Source organism: Ictidomys tridecemlineatus, chromosome 5, assembly GCF_052094955.1.
Source record: "Ictidomys tridecemlineatus isolate mIctTri1 chromosome 5, mIctTri1.hap1, whole genome shotgun sequence".
Classification (NCBI taxonomy): Eukaryota; Metazoa; Chordata; class Mammalia; order Rodentia; family Sciuridae; genus Ictidomys; species Ictidomys tridecemlineatus.
This window is the reverse complement of record NC_135481.1, coordinates 25,387,037-25,403,932: the sequence shown is the minus strand read 5'-3', so window position 1 is coordinate 25,403,932 and position 16,896 is coordinate 25,387,037. Positions and strand designations below refer to the sequence as shown.

The window sequence follows — 16,896 nt, the reverse complement described above, 5'->3', positions numbered from 1 at the left end:
GTTTTGTTACTGGGGAGAACCCAGGGGTGCTTAACTACTGAGCCACATCCCCAGCCCATTTTTGTATTTTAATTAGAGACAGAGTCTTGATAATTGCTTAAATCCTCTCTAAATTGGTGAGGCTGGCTTTGAACTCGAGATCCTCCTGCCTCACTCTCCAGAAACTCTGGAATTACAGGCCCGCTGCGCTGCTGGGATTACAGGAGTACGCCACTGCACCTGGTGTGAAGTTTTAAAAATTAACGATGTCATAGGAAAATGCTTCCTAACATTATAATTTTTTGTAGCCATTTTCTGGAACTTTAATATCCTTAAGGCTTGTAACATTGCATTACAATTGCTAGTTTTCCTATTTCAGCCAAGTCACCTTCCATTTTAGGCTTATCAACTGAAGGACTCTGATTTAATTCACTTCTAAAAATCTAAGGATGTACACTTTAAACTGTTCTTGAGCACAAACAATGAAATGTGAAGAATAAATGCCAGATTTAAATCCTGGGTCAACCATTTACTAGACCTATCACCTTGGACAAGTTAGCTAATCTCCTGTGCCATGCTTTAGCTGGCTAAACAAAAAAATAGATAGAAAGGACACAGATATAGGTATACACACATAGAAAGAGAACCAGAGACACAAAGAGAACTTATTTCACTACAATGAAAACTACAGGACACTAAAGAAATTGAAGATAAAATGAACTTCCATGTTAATGGATAGGCAGAATTAATATTGTCAAAATAGCTGTAATACCAAAAGCACTATACAGATTTAATGTATTCCTATAAAAATTCCAATGACATACTTCATAGAAATAAAAAAAGCAGTCATGAAAATCATTTGGAAAATAAAATTTAAAAAAAAAATCAGAACAAAACAGTCCTTAGAGAGAAAAGTTAAGCAGGAAGCATCACAATATCAGACCTTAAATTATACTACAGAGTTATAGCAACAAAAACAGCATAGTATTGGCTTCAAAACAGACACAAAAACCAATGGTACAGAATAGAAGACACATATACAAACCCACATAAATAGACTTACCTCCTATTAGACAAAGACACCATAAACATACTTTGGAGAAAACATAGCCTCTTCAACACATGGTGCTGGGCAAACTGGAAATCCATTTGTAGCAAAATGAAATCAAAACTCTCTCTCTCGCCCTGCACAAAACTCAACTCAAAGTGGATCAAGGACCTTGACATTAGAACAGAAACCCTACACCTACTAGTGAAAATGTAGGCCCAAATCTCCATCATGTCAACTTAGGAACCAAATTCCTCAACAAGACTCCTAAAATGCAAGAAGCAAAAATCAAAGAATCAAGAATCAATAAATCAGCTGGTATCAAACTAAAAAACTTCACAGCAAAGGAAACAACCGAGAACATAAAGAAGAGCCTATAGATACGAGAAAATCTTTGCCACCTGCACCTGAGATAGAGCATTAATCACCAGGATATATAAAGAACCCAAAAAACTTAATACCAAAAAAAAAAGGAAAAAAGAAAAAAAAAAAAAACCCTAAACCAATAAATGGGTAAAAGAACTGACCACACACTTCACAGAAAAAAATACAATTCATCAATATATGAAAAAATGTTCAGCATCTTTAATAATTAGAGAAATGCAAATCAAAACTACACTGAGATTCCAGCTCACTCCAATCTAAATAGCAATTATCAAGAATACAAGTAAAAATAAATGTTGGCGAGGACATGGGGAAAAAGTACGCTCAAATATTGCTGGTGAACTGCAAATTGTTGCAATCACTCTGGAAAGCAGTATGGACATTCCTCAAAAAACCGGGAATGGAACCACCATTTGACCCAGTTATCCCACTCCTCAGTTTATACCCAAAGGATTTAAAATCCACATACAACAGTGACACAGTCACATCACTGTTTATAGCAGTTCTATTCACAATAGCTAAACTATGGAACCAACCTAGGTGTCCTTTAACAGATGAATGGATAAAGAAAAAGATATATACACCCACACACACAATGGAATAGTATTCATTCATAAAGAAGAAATTATGGCATTTGTTGATAAATGGATGTAACTGAAGATGTAACTGAAGACTATTATGCTAAGTGAAATAAGCCAATCCCCAAAAACTATAATTAGAGAAATGCAAATCAAAACTACATTGAGATTCCAGCTCACTCCAATCTAAATAGCAATTATCAAGAATACAAATAAAAATAAATAATTATTAGATGAAATAATTATGTATTTAATGTTAGCAAAGGTAATAATAATTGTTATATGATAATTATAATTGCTTTATAACTATATAGTGATAACATAGTAATGAATGAATTAGTTGTGTTGAAGCTCCATATTAGGTATGAAATGTTGTAGTTTGTTCAAAACAAATGCCATAATTTCATTCTTCTTTATGAATGAGTAATATTCCATTGTGTGTGTGTGTATATCTTTTCTTTATGCATTTCTATATCAGCCACATATCCTGATATGTGGATGCTCACACACAATAAGTGTGGCAGAGAATAAATGTTCATTGGATTAGATAAAGGGGAATGAAGGGAAAGGAGGGAAAAGAGAATAGGAAAGACAGTAGAACGAATCGAATATAACTTTATGTTCATATGTGAATACATGACCAGTGTAACTCCACATCATGTACAATCACAAGAATGGGAAGTTATATCCATATAATGTATGTCAAAACACAATCTAATATCATGCATATTTAAAAAGAACAAATAAAAAATAAAATACAGTGCCTCTGGGTTCAATCCCCAATACCAAAAATGAAAACAAACAAAAAACTGCCTCATGATTATGAGCACTTCAAGAAAAGAATAAACTCTTTATATGGGATAAGAGGAATATAAATTGTTTTTATTTTTTAAATAAACCAAATATATTAAACATTATTTCAAAAATGGTTATATACTTGAGAATGTTAATGGCAAATAGAAAAGGGGAAAGGTTGGAATCAGTCCTGAAATAATACAATATACCTGTAATTATATATATCACATAATACTTGATAATGATAATAAACAACCATGTTACTGGTTTACATATTCACTATACCATACTTTTTATCTGTGTTTAAAGCATACTCCTTCTAATTATTAAAAAAAAAAAAAACTTTACCACGAAACCATATACTATGTTGTGCCTCATGCATCTTGAATTTTGAGTCTCTTGACTGTATCAACAGGCCCACTTGAAGTAAGTGACGCACCCAATGACAAAATTACCTAATGATACATTTCTCAGAATATGTGCTCCAATATTCAAGAGACACATAACTGTATTTTAAAGTCTGTCATGAAAAAGAAGGAATGAGGGTACTTGTTCTTTATGGCTCGAGTGATAATCATCTTTTACTTGTTTTGAACAAACTACAGCATTTCATACCTAATATGGAGCTTTAACACAACTAATTCATTCATTACTATGTTATTACTATATAGTTATAAAGCAATTATAATTATCATAACAATTATTGTTACCTTTGCTAACATTAAATGCATAATTATTTAATCTACTCTTCAAACAACTGTAAAATTTTAGTGAGCTATTCAGGAGGGCGAGTACTTGCCCAAAGTAATACAACTTTGTGGTGGGGCAAATAAGGTGTGTGGTGTTGAGTAACATCTAAGGAGGAAAACTTCACCTGGAGAGCACAAATTCCAAACCTGAGCAATTTTTTAAAATATGAATTAATTAAAATGACAATAATAATGCCAGGTGCAGTGGCACGCCCCAGTAATTCCAGTGGAGGATAGGAATTTCAAAGCCAGTCTCAGCAACTTAGTAAAATCCTATCTCCAATTTAAAAAATTAAAAAGGGCTAGGGATGTGGCTCATTGGTTGAACTGCACTTAACTTCAATCCCTTGTAACAAAACAAAACAAATCAAAAAGACAATAATAAAATATTATATGTTAATATGTTCTTATGGAAAATAACTTTCAACACTGCTGCAAATCTCACTAATACATATTTTTAAAGACAGCTTATATTCTTGGGGCTGGGATTGTGGCTCCGTGGTAGAGTGCTCACTGAAGGCAGGTGAGGCACTGGGTTTGATCCTCAGCACCACATAAAAATAATAAATAAAAATAAAGGCATTATGTCCACCTACAACCAAAAATATACATTTTTTTTTAAAAAAAGACAGTCTTATATTCTCTTATCAGCTTCTGCATTTCAATATGTTGCACCATACTGTCCTGCTAAAGTGCAGAAAATCCAACCTTACAAGACAGATCTACTAAAGGGAAGACACAGAACCTTCAAAATGACTCAAGCCCCAGAATGCTTGGAAAATTGCTATGCTGAATAAACATAAGTCAGAGCCTTTGTTTAAATGATATAATTAAATTACTATATTGATGGTCAAAAATTCAAGGAGTAAAGCAACAATTTTAAACTGTTAAAATATTAGAATAGGTAAACTCAAGTGATTCTCAATTAAACATGAATATTCAAGTGAACAGTACAACACTAAGACTTTTTAAGCATTAACCATGTATACAGCATTGTGTTTAAAAACGTATCATCCCCAAATCATTTTGTGTTCATCTGGCATACTAAACCAGAAAAACAGGAACATTTACAATAAAAGTGACTGAAATAAAAAATATTTTGGTTTAATCCAGTTAACCAAAAAGCCTAAATACAACCCATAAATCCTCCAGGTTTACATTTACTTCTTTTTTTTATTTTATTTATTTATTTATTTATTTATTGCTATAGGATCTCTGAAGTTTGTAAAGCCCAGAAGGGAAAACTGGTAACAAGAATATTTTAGAACAGATATCTCAAGGGACAACTTTCTATTTACTTCCTACATTCATTAAAGATGTAATACGATAGATTTAAAAAAAAAATCATTGCAGGATAAGGAGAGGCAGGTAGGTTTAATATGTGTATTAGAGAGAGGTAGGGCTCAAACTGTCCAAATTAACTATTAACCTTTGGTATGCTATCAGAATCCAAAGAAAGCCATTTTAGTTTTTAAAAATGTCTTTCTTGAGTAATTATCTTTGTTGTTGTTTTTGTTTTTTCCAGCTTAGTCAGTTTTCCTTTTATTCCTTTGGTAATCTCTTCCAGGGTTAAGTACTTCTGTTTGTAGGTGATGAAATGTATAACACTCCATACTTCAAATGTTGGCACTGCCATGAAAATGGTCTTTCGCTTCATTCAAGTCAGAATAAAAACTTTGGTTCTTGTTTTTTATATTCCAGTTACAGAAGTAGTTTTCACTGTGGGAGTTATCTGAAGATAGCTTTTTAATGGTGGTCTACGACAAGGCTCTAGCTTCTCCAGGAATACTGCAGATTGGATTTAATTTAAACACATATTAAACTAAGGACTTCTCTCAAGTGAATTTAAATACACTTTATTTTTAGACAACCTACATGACATGTTTTCTCACAAAAAAAACAATGCCTCCAGTACAAATAAACCGCGGTCGAAATAAATGTGTTTGAGATGACATCAGTTCCATGTTGTGTGGATGACAAGGAGCAGTTGGCTATAATGACAGACATTAGATCCAAAGTAACTGCCAATTTTGTTTTAACATTTTTTTCATTTCTAAGCCATCCCTAAAGAAAATCATATATGGGGTCATATCATCCCCATGGTAGTCCAAGAGTACAACCATGCCATCTGGATTTATGTTTTAACCAAAAAGAACTGGTAGTTTTTGAAATTAGCAAAGATGTGCTTGATTTGTTCTGCAGCCTCTGTCATAAAAGGTTTTATTCCCTCTGGTCTCTGTTCTTCAAGTTTGCCTTTGATTTTACATAATTTTTGATATACTTTTTGTATGCTTCTTTTGTAAAACTGGTTTCCTGCAAGGGATGGTTCATGATAATATCAATACCAGTGATCACTGTGCTTTTGGCATCTTTGCCCTTGGGTCTTTCTGCAGAGGTATCCACGAGCGTGTCATCAATGTAACCCTCTGTCCTAGGGACCATCCTGCCCTCTACCTCCAGGCACAGCCTGTCCACAATCTTCCAGATATGGAAGATCACTGTGGCTGATGAGGTCCTGGAAGATTATCATGATGGAGACTGGAGAGAGAGAGTGGCTGCACTATCTTGGAGGGAGATTGGGGGGGGGGGTGTCAGTTCTATTGGTAAAGACTGACACTGTGTGCCTTATATCAATTTTTAGAGGTCTTCAAACAAGAAGGTAACAGGTACTTATTACTTTTAAATAGAATAAATCTCATTCTATTTTATAATCACTAAGTGTCCTTTTATACATCTAAGATATATTATGGGATCTTTTTTCTGTATCTTGAAGTATTTTTCTAATTAGTTCATCGCAGCACAATTAATCCAAACAATGCTAAAAAAGGGGGGGGAGAAAATAGAAGAATGATTCAGTTGCCTAGAAAGATGATACAACACAAACCCATGTGACAAATGCATTATTCTTCATCACGTTTTTCAGTTTTCAGACTGGTTTGCACAAAAACTTCATCAACTTTCAAAAAGATACAGAAGACTGAAAACATTATCTTCATTACCTATGTCAGTGAAGAAAAACTTTCCCTCTACCCACCTATGTTCAGTACCTAGGGACTTGTGAATTAAGAAAGGATGGCAGGAGAAAAGACATAAAATCTTCATTAACATTTACATGCACTACAGTTCATACACACACAAAAAAAGAAATTAAATCCAAAGAAATTACTAGAATTAGAGATTTATATAGCATTTTAACAAAGAAAAAGAGAGATTAGGTTTGAATAATAATATATCATGGGGAAGGAACTAGGAAATGTAAGAAATAACTTAATGGAAGTAGGGTTATGTTAGAAAATATGTTTATTCATCATCTCTGGGTTGATAATCCATCTCAAAGGAAAAAAAGTGTTCTTCCCCTCCTGATATATAGGGGGGAAACCTCTGTTATGGTTTGGATATGAGGTATCCCACAAAAGTTCATATGTAAGACAAAGAAAGGTTCAGAGGGGAAATGATTAGGTTGTTAAGAGTCTTAACCCAATCATTACCTATGAATTAATCCCCTGATAGTGATTAAGTGAGTGGTAACTGAAGTGGTAGGTGTGGCTGAAGAAGGTGGTAATTAGGGTGTGGCTTTGGGGTATATCTTTGTATCAGGCAAGTAGAGACCTCTCTCTCTCTGCTTTCTGATTACCAGGTTAGCTGCCTCCCTCTGCCACACTCTTCTGCCATGATGTTCTGCCTCACCTTGAGCCCTGAGGAATACAGCCAGCCTTCTATGGACTAAGATCTCTGAAACTATGAGCCCTCAAATAAACTTTTTCTCCCTAAAATTGTTCTGGTCAGATCTTTTAGTCAAAGCAGCAAAAAAGCTGACTAAAACAGAAATTGCTACCAGGAGTGTGGCTACTATTGTGAGTAATCTGACCATGTGGTTCATAAGTCTTTGGAGCATTTTGGAATTGGTGGGAGGAATTTTGAAATGCTTACAATGCAAGCTGGAATGCTTCAGATTTTTGTAAGTGGAGCTTAATGGCCAATTCTGGTCAGAAGACCAGAATGCCAACAGGACCATGAACAAAGAAGACAGGGCTCAAGAGGATTCAGAGAAGGAGAATGCTTCTGGAATTTGGAGTAGAGGCAATTTGTGTTATATTCTGGCTGAGAATTATCTGCATTTTGCCCATGACTTGAGACTTTCTGTGAGGCCTATTTTAAAAATGAGGGACTTCTTTTATCTGGTGGAAGAAATGTCTAGGCTTTTAGCCAAATTCATTGTGATATTCAGGAGCAGAAAGCAGAGCAAAAATATTTGAAAAACTTGGACTTGAAAGGCCAGAGTAAAACCAGGACTAACAAAAGTTGCAGTTGTTGAAGACATTATCACCATTAAAGAAATGTTAAAGACTTTGCAAGAGACAATAAGAAAGATGACTTGAAGGCATCTCAGGATCTGGCAAGACCACAACCACCTCAGGCTCAAGGGAGTAAAAGTGAAAATTCTCTTGAGCTGAGAGCAGTGGGAAATCCTTCTTCCACAAGGGGGTCAAGGAAGTTTTTTTCAATGTGCTCAGTCACCCAGGTATTCAGAAGCTGATGTAGCCAGAGTCTCTCGGCTACTGCTCAAGATGGCAGCAGACTTTGGCATCAACTCCATGGTGCTGGTTCTGTAGGAAGGCAGGATACTAGAGTTAGAGGGTCATGGAGGCTTCCATCAAGATTTCAAAGGAAGGCCTTGGAGGCCAGAAAAAGTGCAGCAAGGTCAGAGTCCTTGTGGGTACTCCCAGAGAAGGCAAGGTGTGGAGATCTGAGGAGGAAGCCGAAGCTACAGTGGAGATACATCCCCCCACCCCCATGCCCAATTAAGAAATGCCAGTAATGTGTAATGTCATCCTAAGAAAGCTGCATGAATTAAACAGAGACAAGACAACAGAGAGGCTACTTAGGCTGCAAACAAGGCCACAGAGGTGGAGCTACACAAGCCCTTTGGGAGAGGACATCTACCATGTGCTCCAGATGCCAGATACAGAACTACTGAACCTGTATGCCCAGCTGTATAAAACAACAGTGTCGATTGTGGGTTTCGGTCTTGCTTTGGTCCCATCCCTTCTCTCTATGCCTCTACTTTTGTAAATGGAAATGTTTACTGAGCATCTTTATATATTGGATATTTGTAAATTGCTTTTAGTTTTATAGGAACTCACAATGTGAGATTGCCTTGAGCCTCAGAAGACTTTGGACTTGAACTCTGAACAGTCTTGGAACTACTGAGACGATGGGGACTCACTGAATATATTTTGCATTGTCAGATAAGAGTGAGCTTTTGGGGGCCCAGGACAGAATGTTATGGTTTGGATGTGAGGTATCCCCCAAAAGCTCATGTGTGAGATAATGCAAGAAGGTTCAGAGTAGAAATGATTCAGTTTTAAGAGTCTAACCCAATCAGTGAATTAATTCCCTGATAGTGATTAACTGAGTGGTAACTGAAGTGGTAGGGTGGAGCTGGAGGAGATGGGAACTGGGGCATGGCTTTCAGGTGTATCTTTGTATCTGACTAGTAGAGACCTCTCTCTGCTTCCTGATCACCAGGTGAGTTGCTTCCCTCTGCCACACTCTTCTGTCATGATGTTCTGCCTCACCAAGAGCACTGTGGAATACAGCTGGCCTTCTATGGACTAAGAGCTCTGAAACCATAAGCCCTCAAATAAACTTTTCCTCCCAAAATTGTTCTGGTCAGATCTTTTAGTCACAGCAGCAAAAACACTGACTAAAACAACCTCATAAAAGGAAATTTATTTGCCTGCTTTTAGGCAAATAAAGGGAGAACAGAAAATTCTTCCTTCATCTATCAGGCAGGTTTCAATTTCCTTCAACTCAAAATATTCTTATACCAACTGGGCACTATGGCACACACCTACTGGGGAGGCTGAGGTAGGAGGATCACAAGTTCAGGGCTACCTTCAGCAACTTAGCAAGATCCTGCCTTGAAATAAAAAACAAAAAATGCAGTATGTTGTGATAAAAATGCAGGCCACTGATGTTTTGCTAAAAAGGACACATGACAGTATTCTTTCATCCCTTACATCTGAGTGCTGAAATTTTACTTGATATAATTCATAAGTGCAAGTGAATGGAAGGAAACTGAAGATATAGAAATTTTTAAAATCCACTGGATTATCATTCTAATTGGCTAACTATAAATATGAAATAAAAAATTACAACTGTAGAGCACAAAAGATAACTATGGATCATCAAGAGTTTCAAAAATTCTTCAAATACTGAATTTTGTTGTTGCATATGCAAAAAAAAAAAAAAAAAGACTTAGAAGGAGTACAGAAGCATTTGAAACCTCAAGTCAGTATTAACAAGATGAACTGATCCAGGGTAATGCATGATATTTAATCTGTAGTTAGTTGCATTCAGACAATGTTGCCTACTTTTAAAATCTGGAAGATATGAAATAAAAATCTGAGCAACTTTTGACAGTGAAACATAATAAGCTTAAAAGATATAGATCTATAGAGAAATTCAGAAAAGAGATAGGAACATAACCAAGTAGAAGTATTACAAGAATCAAAAGAATAATTTCAAATTAATTTCAAGCTGGGTAAAATGGGGAACATCTGTCATCCCAACTACTTGGGAGGCTGAGGCAGGCAGGTCTCAAGTCTGAGACCACCCCGGGCAACTTAGCAAGATACTGTCTCAAAATAAAATAAAAAAGAGCTGGCAGTTTAGCACAGTGGTAAAGCACTTGTCTAGCTTATATAAGGCCTAGACTGCAATCCCCAATACTGCAAAATAGCACAAAAAAAAAAATCAAAATCAAACTTCTGTCAGAAATATAACAACAAATTTTTACAAAAAATTTGCAAAAACATTGGAGAAGGACTGGGATACTGTAAGGCATCAGTGGAGAGAATGGGTTGAGATGCACATGATGAGATTTACATTTGTCCAACATCAAACTATCTCAGAACTTTTCTATTTATCACACCTTACTACTGCTACAATGGCTCTCATCTGGCTGAGTATTTCTAGCAAAAAAAAAAAACAACAACAACAACAAAAAACTTAGATGGCTCTTTGGGCAAAGTAGGGTTGAACTTCTGTGAATTTGTACAAAGAGAAAAGCAAGGGAAGTTAATTACATACAATTTGGGTTCCAAACAAGCCCAAGGTTCTTAACATCCTAAGAAAACTGGAGTTTTCCTAGCTCAATACATTCTAAAACATCAATGAATTAAACAACAAAAAAGAAAACCTACAAAAAATTAACCTAAGTCGTCTGTATTATTAAAAAAGTCACAGAGCCCAGTGTGGTGGCACAAGCCTGTAATCCCAGCTACTAGGGACACTAAGGCAGGAGAATTCCAACTCAGAGGCTAGCCTCAGCAACTTTTGGAGGCCCTGCTTCAAAATGAAAAGAAAAAACAGGCAGAAGATAGACCTCAGTGGTAGAGTACCTCAGGGTTCTAGCCTTAGTACCACAAGAAAGAGAAAAAAAAATTACAGGATGAATAGATATACTCAGAAAGAGGGTCAAAGCATTGTCTAGCCTATAAACCCAGCAACTCAGACAGCTAACGCAGGAGGATTATAAAACAAGGTCATCCTTAGCAACTTAGGGAGACCTTGTCTCAAAATAAAAAATAGAAAAGGGCTGGGGGATGGGTGCAGTGGCACACACATATAATCCCAACAGCTTTCGAGGCTGAAGCAGGAGGACAGAGAGTTCAAAGTCAGTCTCAGCAGTTTAGTGAGGCCCTAAGCAACTTAGCAAGACCCTGTCTCTAAATATATTTTTTTAAAAGGCAGGGATGTGGCTCAGTGGTTAATTAACTAACTACCAATTCCAGATACCATAAATAAATAAATAAATAAATAAATAGGGCTGGGGATGTGAATTAGTAGTAATGCACCCCTTGGTTCAAACCCCACTACCAAAAACTAAATAAATTTTACCAAGAAATTCCTTATGTAATACGAAAAAAACTTTCCAAAACCAGAAAGATAATTTTTTCTTACCCTCTAAACGTAACATTCTTTCCAACAGATGTAGGAAGAAGAAAGGAAGATATTCTTTGTATAGATATAAAAACTGAAAGAAAAAAAAGTGTGCTACAATTTTAATAAGAATGCTTCTCTAAGTATTCATGCATATTCATTGTAGGAGTGGTATATAATCAAACACATGAAACAAATTTGTTTGTCATTGTTCCCAGCATATACAAAGAGGTTTGCTGTGTTTAAATCCTTGCCAAAACTCCAATAAGTTTTCTTACATTGTGTCTTAATTCTTATATTTGACATTATGCTTTTAGTCTTCTGTTAATTATATAAAATAACTTAAAATGTTTAAAAGAACCTTTTTGATCTAGATGGTAAATAGTGATAACTATTTCTCCTGGTATATTGAGGGCTAATAAAATCCTTAGAAGAAAATTGCTTTGCAGAAATGAACCAAAATTCTAAACACACAATGTTTTGATACAAGTTACTATGTAATTTTGTGTTTATACCATCATTTAAAACAATTTGATGGAAAAAAATCAAATATTTTTTAATCCTCCTCAAAAAAAAACACAATAAAAAGAAAAAAGCTATCTAGGATTATATATTTAATTAGTAAATATGCCAAATATTTTGCATTTCTCACCTTTAAAATGTTATTTCTGAAATAACAAAAAAGACAATATAAATTCCCAATATCCTATCACCTAAAATTATTATCAAATTTTTACTTACAAAAAACTATTCCAATTTGTATAGAAAAAAAATTATATAGAAAATAAACTCTTGATATAGTTGATATAGTTCTAAATTTTCTCTTCAATAAATAAACAATTTGTGAGACAATACAAAATTATTTAATTCTTTTCTTTGCCCTCTTCTCCCCTACTACAAAAAGCTAATGTTGAGTGTTAAAACATGGAACATTAATCCAAACTGGAAAGAGTGGACTGAAGTGTTATGATGCTGAGATTTATGGTCTTCCAACAAGGAACTACCTCAGAACTTCCCAATTTACCATCTCAACAAGCTTTCAAAGGCAAAAATCTTTGTGACTTTCTCTGCCTCCTCTCTCACCTGTGGAGGCTTTTTTTTTTTTTTTTTTTTTTTTGGTACCAGGGATTGAACTCAGGGCACTTAACCACTGACCCATATCACCAACTCTTCTTTGTATTTTATTTATAGACAGGGTCGAAGTGAGTTGGTTAGCGCCTTGTTAAGTTGCTGAGGCTGGCTTTGAACTCGCAATCCTCCTGCCTCAGCTTCCTGAACCACTGCGATTACAAGAGTAGGCCACCACTCCAAGCCTGTCTAGGCTTTGATGCCAACAGGTAGCAGTAATTTCATGTTCCCTAGACTAAATAGATTAGTTCTATCCTCCAAAAATTGGCCCTCTCCTTCTTTCTTAAATATCCATTCCTTCTGCAGTAATTTCATACCAAGTAGTAAGGCCAAAATAGCACCCCACACATCACTTGCTAATTGCAAAAGAAAATGCTTCAATGAAAAGACAAGTTTGTCAACATCTTACATAAAAGATCAAATTTAGGATTATTAACAGGACAAACCTACTTAAAGAGTCTTCTTATGTTATATAAATATACTGCATAACTCATAAAATATTCTTGTCAAAAACATTAAGCCTGTATCTACTCAAGTCTTCAATCTTAACTTGAGGTTTACAAAGGTATAGAAGGAAGAATTTAAATATCATGAGGAACTACTCAGAACACAGAACATTGGCTTTTCTACAAGACTTGTTCTCTTCAAAAGATCAATGTCATTTTTAAAAATTTAAAAAATAAAGAAAAAGAGGAAACAACTCTAAATTTAAAAAGACTAAGACAGATATAATAAAGGGTTGGGTCCTAGATTCAAAAAGTGATTAAAAATGACATTTGGAGGACTAATGAGGAATTGCAAATATACACTATACAAATATACATATAATTGATTTTTAGGAATTACCAACTTTCTAGAGTGTGATTACAATATTTTATTACAGTATTCAGAAAAATGGGCTTTTCTTATGTGATACATGTACAGTAACTAGGGGTGAACAGTCCTATCTGAAACCTTCTTTGAAATGTTGAGTGTGAGATAGGTAGAAAAAACAAATGTGGCCAAAAAAAGTATTGTAAAACTAAGCGGAAGGGCTGGGCTGTGCCTCAGTGGTAGAGCATTTGCCTGGCATGTGCAAGGTCCTGGGCTGGATCCTCAGCACCACATAAAAAAATAAATGAATAAAATAAAGGTATTGAGTTAAAAAAAAAAAACTAAATGGAACATAAGTGTTCAAATGTCTTATTCCGCAAGTTTTCAAAATATTTGAAAAAATTACAGCACTTAAACTTTGCAAAGTTGAGGGAATTATTTTCTTAAAAGTGAGATAAAGGGCAAGTGAATAGTATTTCTTCCATTTTTTTCAGGTAAGCCTCCTTGTCTATTGCCACCACTTCATTTCAAAATGAAGGGACAGACACTGAAAAGGAGTCAGAAGGCCTCAAGTTCTATAATTGGCCCTGGCCTTACTGGCCAGGTGATCTCATTAGTCATCTCTCCGAGGCAGTTTCCTCACCTTCAAAACAGTTCTATCAACTCAGACCACCTCAAAACGCACTAGATGGAACAAACTGATATCAATGACAGACAGAAATTCAAGATACAAATACAATGATATCTGTAGTGAAGGCAGACCATGAGAACACACAAACCTAACTTAATTTTAAAAGAAAACCAATGTCCTCCCAGGCCCATTAAGTTTCTGCATCCAGAAAGAGTGGGTTGTTGACACACTAAACCCCTAAAGCAGGACACCTTACAAATGCTAAAAGGAGACTTGCACTTTCAAACTCTCTTTCTCGCTTCTAATTTTATGTTTAACTGCACTTTAAAAGACGTCAAATTCTGAAGATGCACAGTACAAACCTGAAAACAATAAAGCCAAAATTTTAAGTTGACAGAATTTCTAAAAAAGGAATAAATGTTCGCAAACAAAGAGAATCCCTTGGCCGAAGGTCTCCCGTGCTTGCAGTAGCAGGTTCACGTTGTTGGGTTTTCCCTTCTAGTGTATTTCTTCTTATAAGTGTTAAAAGTTGAGATGAGTTGGGAGGCATTCCTTCCATCTCCTGAGCAGGATAAAACCTCAGTGTGATCACTCTTTCCGGCTCATAAAGTGAAACCTGCAAAGCTCAATTTACAAAATCGTGTATCCAACTCACTGCTCAATGGGGCCCTTCTCGTGTAGACAATAACGGGACCTCTACAGCAGGGCAGGGAAGTCCGTTTGACATGAAATGAGGGTGTGCCCAAGGAACGACTGGTCACCTGGGCAAGACAGGGGCCCTGTGACTGGAAATTCCGAATGCCCTTCCGTTTCCTTTCCTAAGACTGAAGAGCCTCAGAGTAGGCTATGGAGTGGGAACAGGGGTCTCCGCAAAACATCCGCACAAAGGTACCAACGGCCTAAAGGAAATGGTCCTCAGAGAGAAAAACCAAAGCCTGGCTGGGGACCGGCCGGCGCACAGGCCTGGGCGGCGAGCCCGCGAAGGCGGAGGCTAGGCGACGGCCTGCGCAGCGCCGACCTGCCGCAGCCCCGAGCGGCCGCCGCGTCGCGCGGGGATCCCTCCCCGCTCGGGGCCGGCGCAAGATGGCGGTCGGCCGCCGCCGCGCAGCCGGTCCCCTCCCCCGCGCCCAAGGCGCTCCCGACGACCCACGCCGGCCTGGAGACCCCCAGCTCTGCGCCCCCGGAGTGAGGCGGCGCAGGCCGCGCGGGAGGGCCTCTGCCTGCTGCAGTGCAGGGCGGGCGGGGGCGGGGGGCGCTTACCGAGAGCGGAGCGGATCGGCCTGACTGGAGCCCTGAGGAGGAGGAGAAAGAGGAGGAGGAAAAGGAGGAGCACGAAAAACTACACGGCAGCGGCCGCGGCTCCCATTGCAGAGCAGGCTGCCGAGCCGTGGGAAGGGGGGTGTTCGCGAGCAGCCGACGCGCTGCCTCATGGGTAGGCTCCGGGTCAGCCTCCGTGCGTCCGGGATCCTTGTCTTCTCGCCAACGCGGGAGGCGGGCGCCGGCATGTGCGCTGCGTCGCAGGCCCTCGGGCCACGGGGACTTGCCACGCGCCGGCCGCGAGCGAGGGCAGGGCCTGGCACTGCAGTGGGTGCTGGCGTGCGCTGAGGCCAGCCCCGGGCAGCTATCCCCACGTACGGCTGCGCTGAATTTGCAAGCTTGCAACAATGCCTTCTGGGTCCTGCTAGGTGCACCAGGTACCTCTCCGCAGACTTGAAAAGTAAAAAGGCCACGCAAGAGGGGCGAAGAGGAACACCAGTAGAGAAACAGGAATGAAGTCAGGTTCTTTTACTGGCTGACTTTACCAAATTTACAAAAATACATATGGTTTTGCTTGAATATCCTTTAATTCTACCTGCCATATGCATATTAACACGTATTAACTTCAAAAGAAAAAAGTTAGGGCAATGCATGTATAAATATACGAAAGCAAGATCATGCTCTCATTAACGCTTGGTAAACACTGTATTCTGATCTGTAAGAAAAGCTTTCTCTACCCATAGTCCTCACAAAGTCAATTGCAGTAGGGGTCCAGCTCTCAAGACAGACCAGAACTTGAAATCTTGCCTCTGTAAGGTCCTTGCTTAGTATCTGGATGGCCATCTTAAGTGACAGCCGCCATTTTAAGAAAAATTTCTCTTTCTCGCCCAAAGGCCTTTCTGAGAAAGGCTTGCCACTTCCTCATACCAAGCCAACCCTTAACCACCCAAATTAGGACTCACCTTGGTCTAATCCCTGAGCCTGCCCCATAAAAGTTATGCAACCCAAGCCTGTATTATCTATCTCCATCTGTGGAAAGATGGCCTGTATTTGTCAGCTCTGACAAATAAGCTCCTGTGCCTAGTCTCCTTCTTTCATGTCTCATTCGCCTATCTCCCAGTTCCTCACTTTCCTTTCATTGGTGCCGAAACCCAGGATCAGGTTCCCCAGTGTGCCTGCTCCCTCTTCAAGGGTCACTGAGTGTCCCTGGGCCCCAGTCCCTCATCATGGGACCAGGTCCTCCATTCTACCCAACACCCTCTTTGCACCCACCACCAGACATTTCAGGTAAGACCTTTGTCTGCAGTTGATCTAAACAATCTATGGATCTTGAGAACTGACCATCAATAGTCCAACACTCCCAGGGTTACTGTGTAGTCAGGGGGCACCCACAGCCACAGCTTTCACAGCTACAGCTGATCCTTACTATTGACTGGGTCTATAGGTGGTCTTTTATTTGGGTCCTGGGTTTTGAGAAGAACCTCCAGGGGTGATTGGGAGTTGTTCTTGGTGAGACCTCCTGGCCTTTGGTTAGTCTCTATGGCTTCTGTCTTTATTATGTAGTCTTGGCCAGGCACCCAAGTGCCT

At 38.1% G+C, this 16,896-nt stretch overlaps 1 protein-coding gene and 1 pseudogene across 6 annotated transcripts in view; both read right to left on the bottom strand.

Annotated features, from left to right (window-relative positions):
• Positions 1–15,611, bottom strand: part of Znf280d (zinc finger protein 280D) — a 113,143-nt gene extending 97,532 nt beyond the window's left edge. Inside the window, exon 1 of one of the 5 annotated variants that reach the window (XM_078049575.1) lies at positions 15,313–15,611. In XM_078049575.1, the coding sequence (XP_077905701.1) occupies positions 15,313–15,557 (245 nt within the window). In that variant the 5' untranslated portion in view covers positions 15,558–15,611. The remainder of the gene's footprint in view (positions 1–15,312) is intronic. The other 4 variants (XM_078049576.1, XM_078049572.1, XM_078049573.1 and 1 more) reach the window with 4 other exon arrangements.
• On the bottom strand, positions 5,374–15,445 carry LOC101966070 (translationally-controlled tumor protein-like; annotated as a pseudogene). Its single transcript, XR_013438769.1, has 2 exons — positions 15,313–15,445; positions 5,374–8,140 (listed from the first exon to the last, which is right to left on the bottom strand). The product of XR_013438769.1 is annotated as a translationally-controlled tumor protein-like (transcript).
• Positions 15,612–16,896: the final 1,285 nt, after the last annotated feature.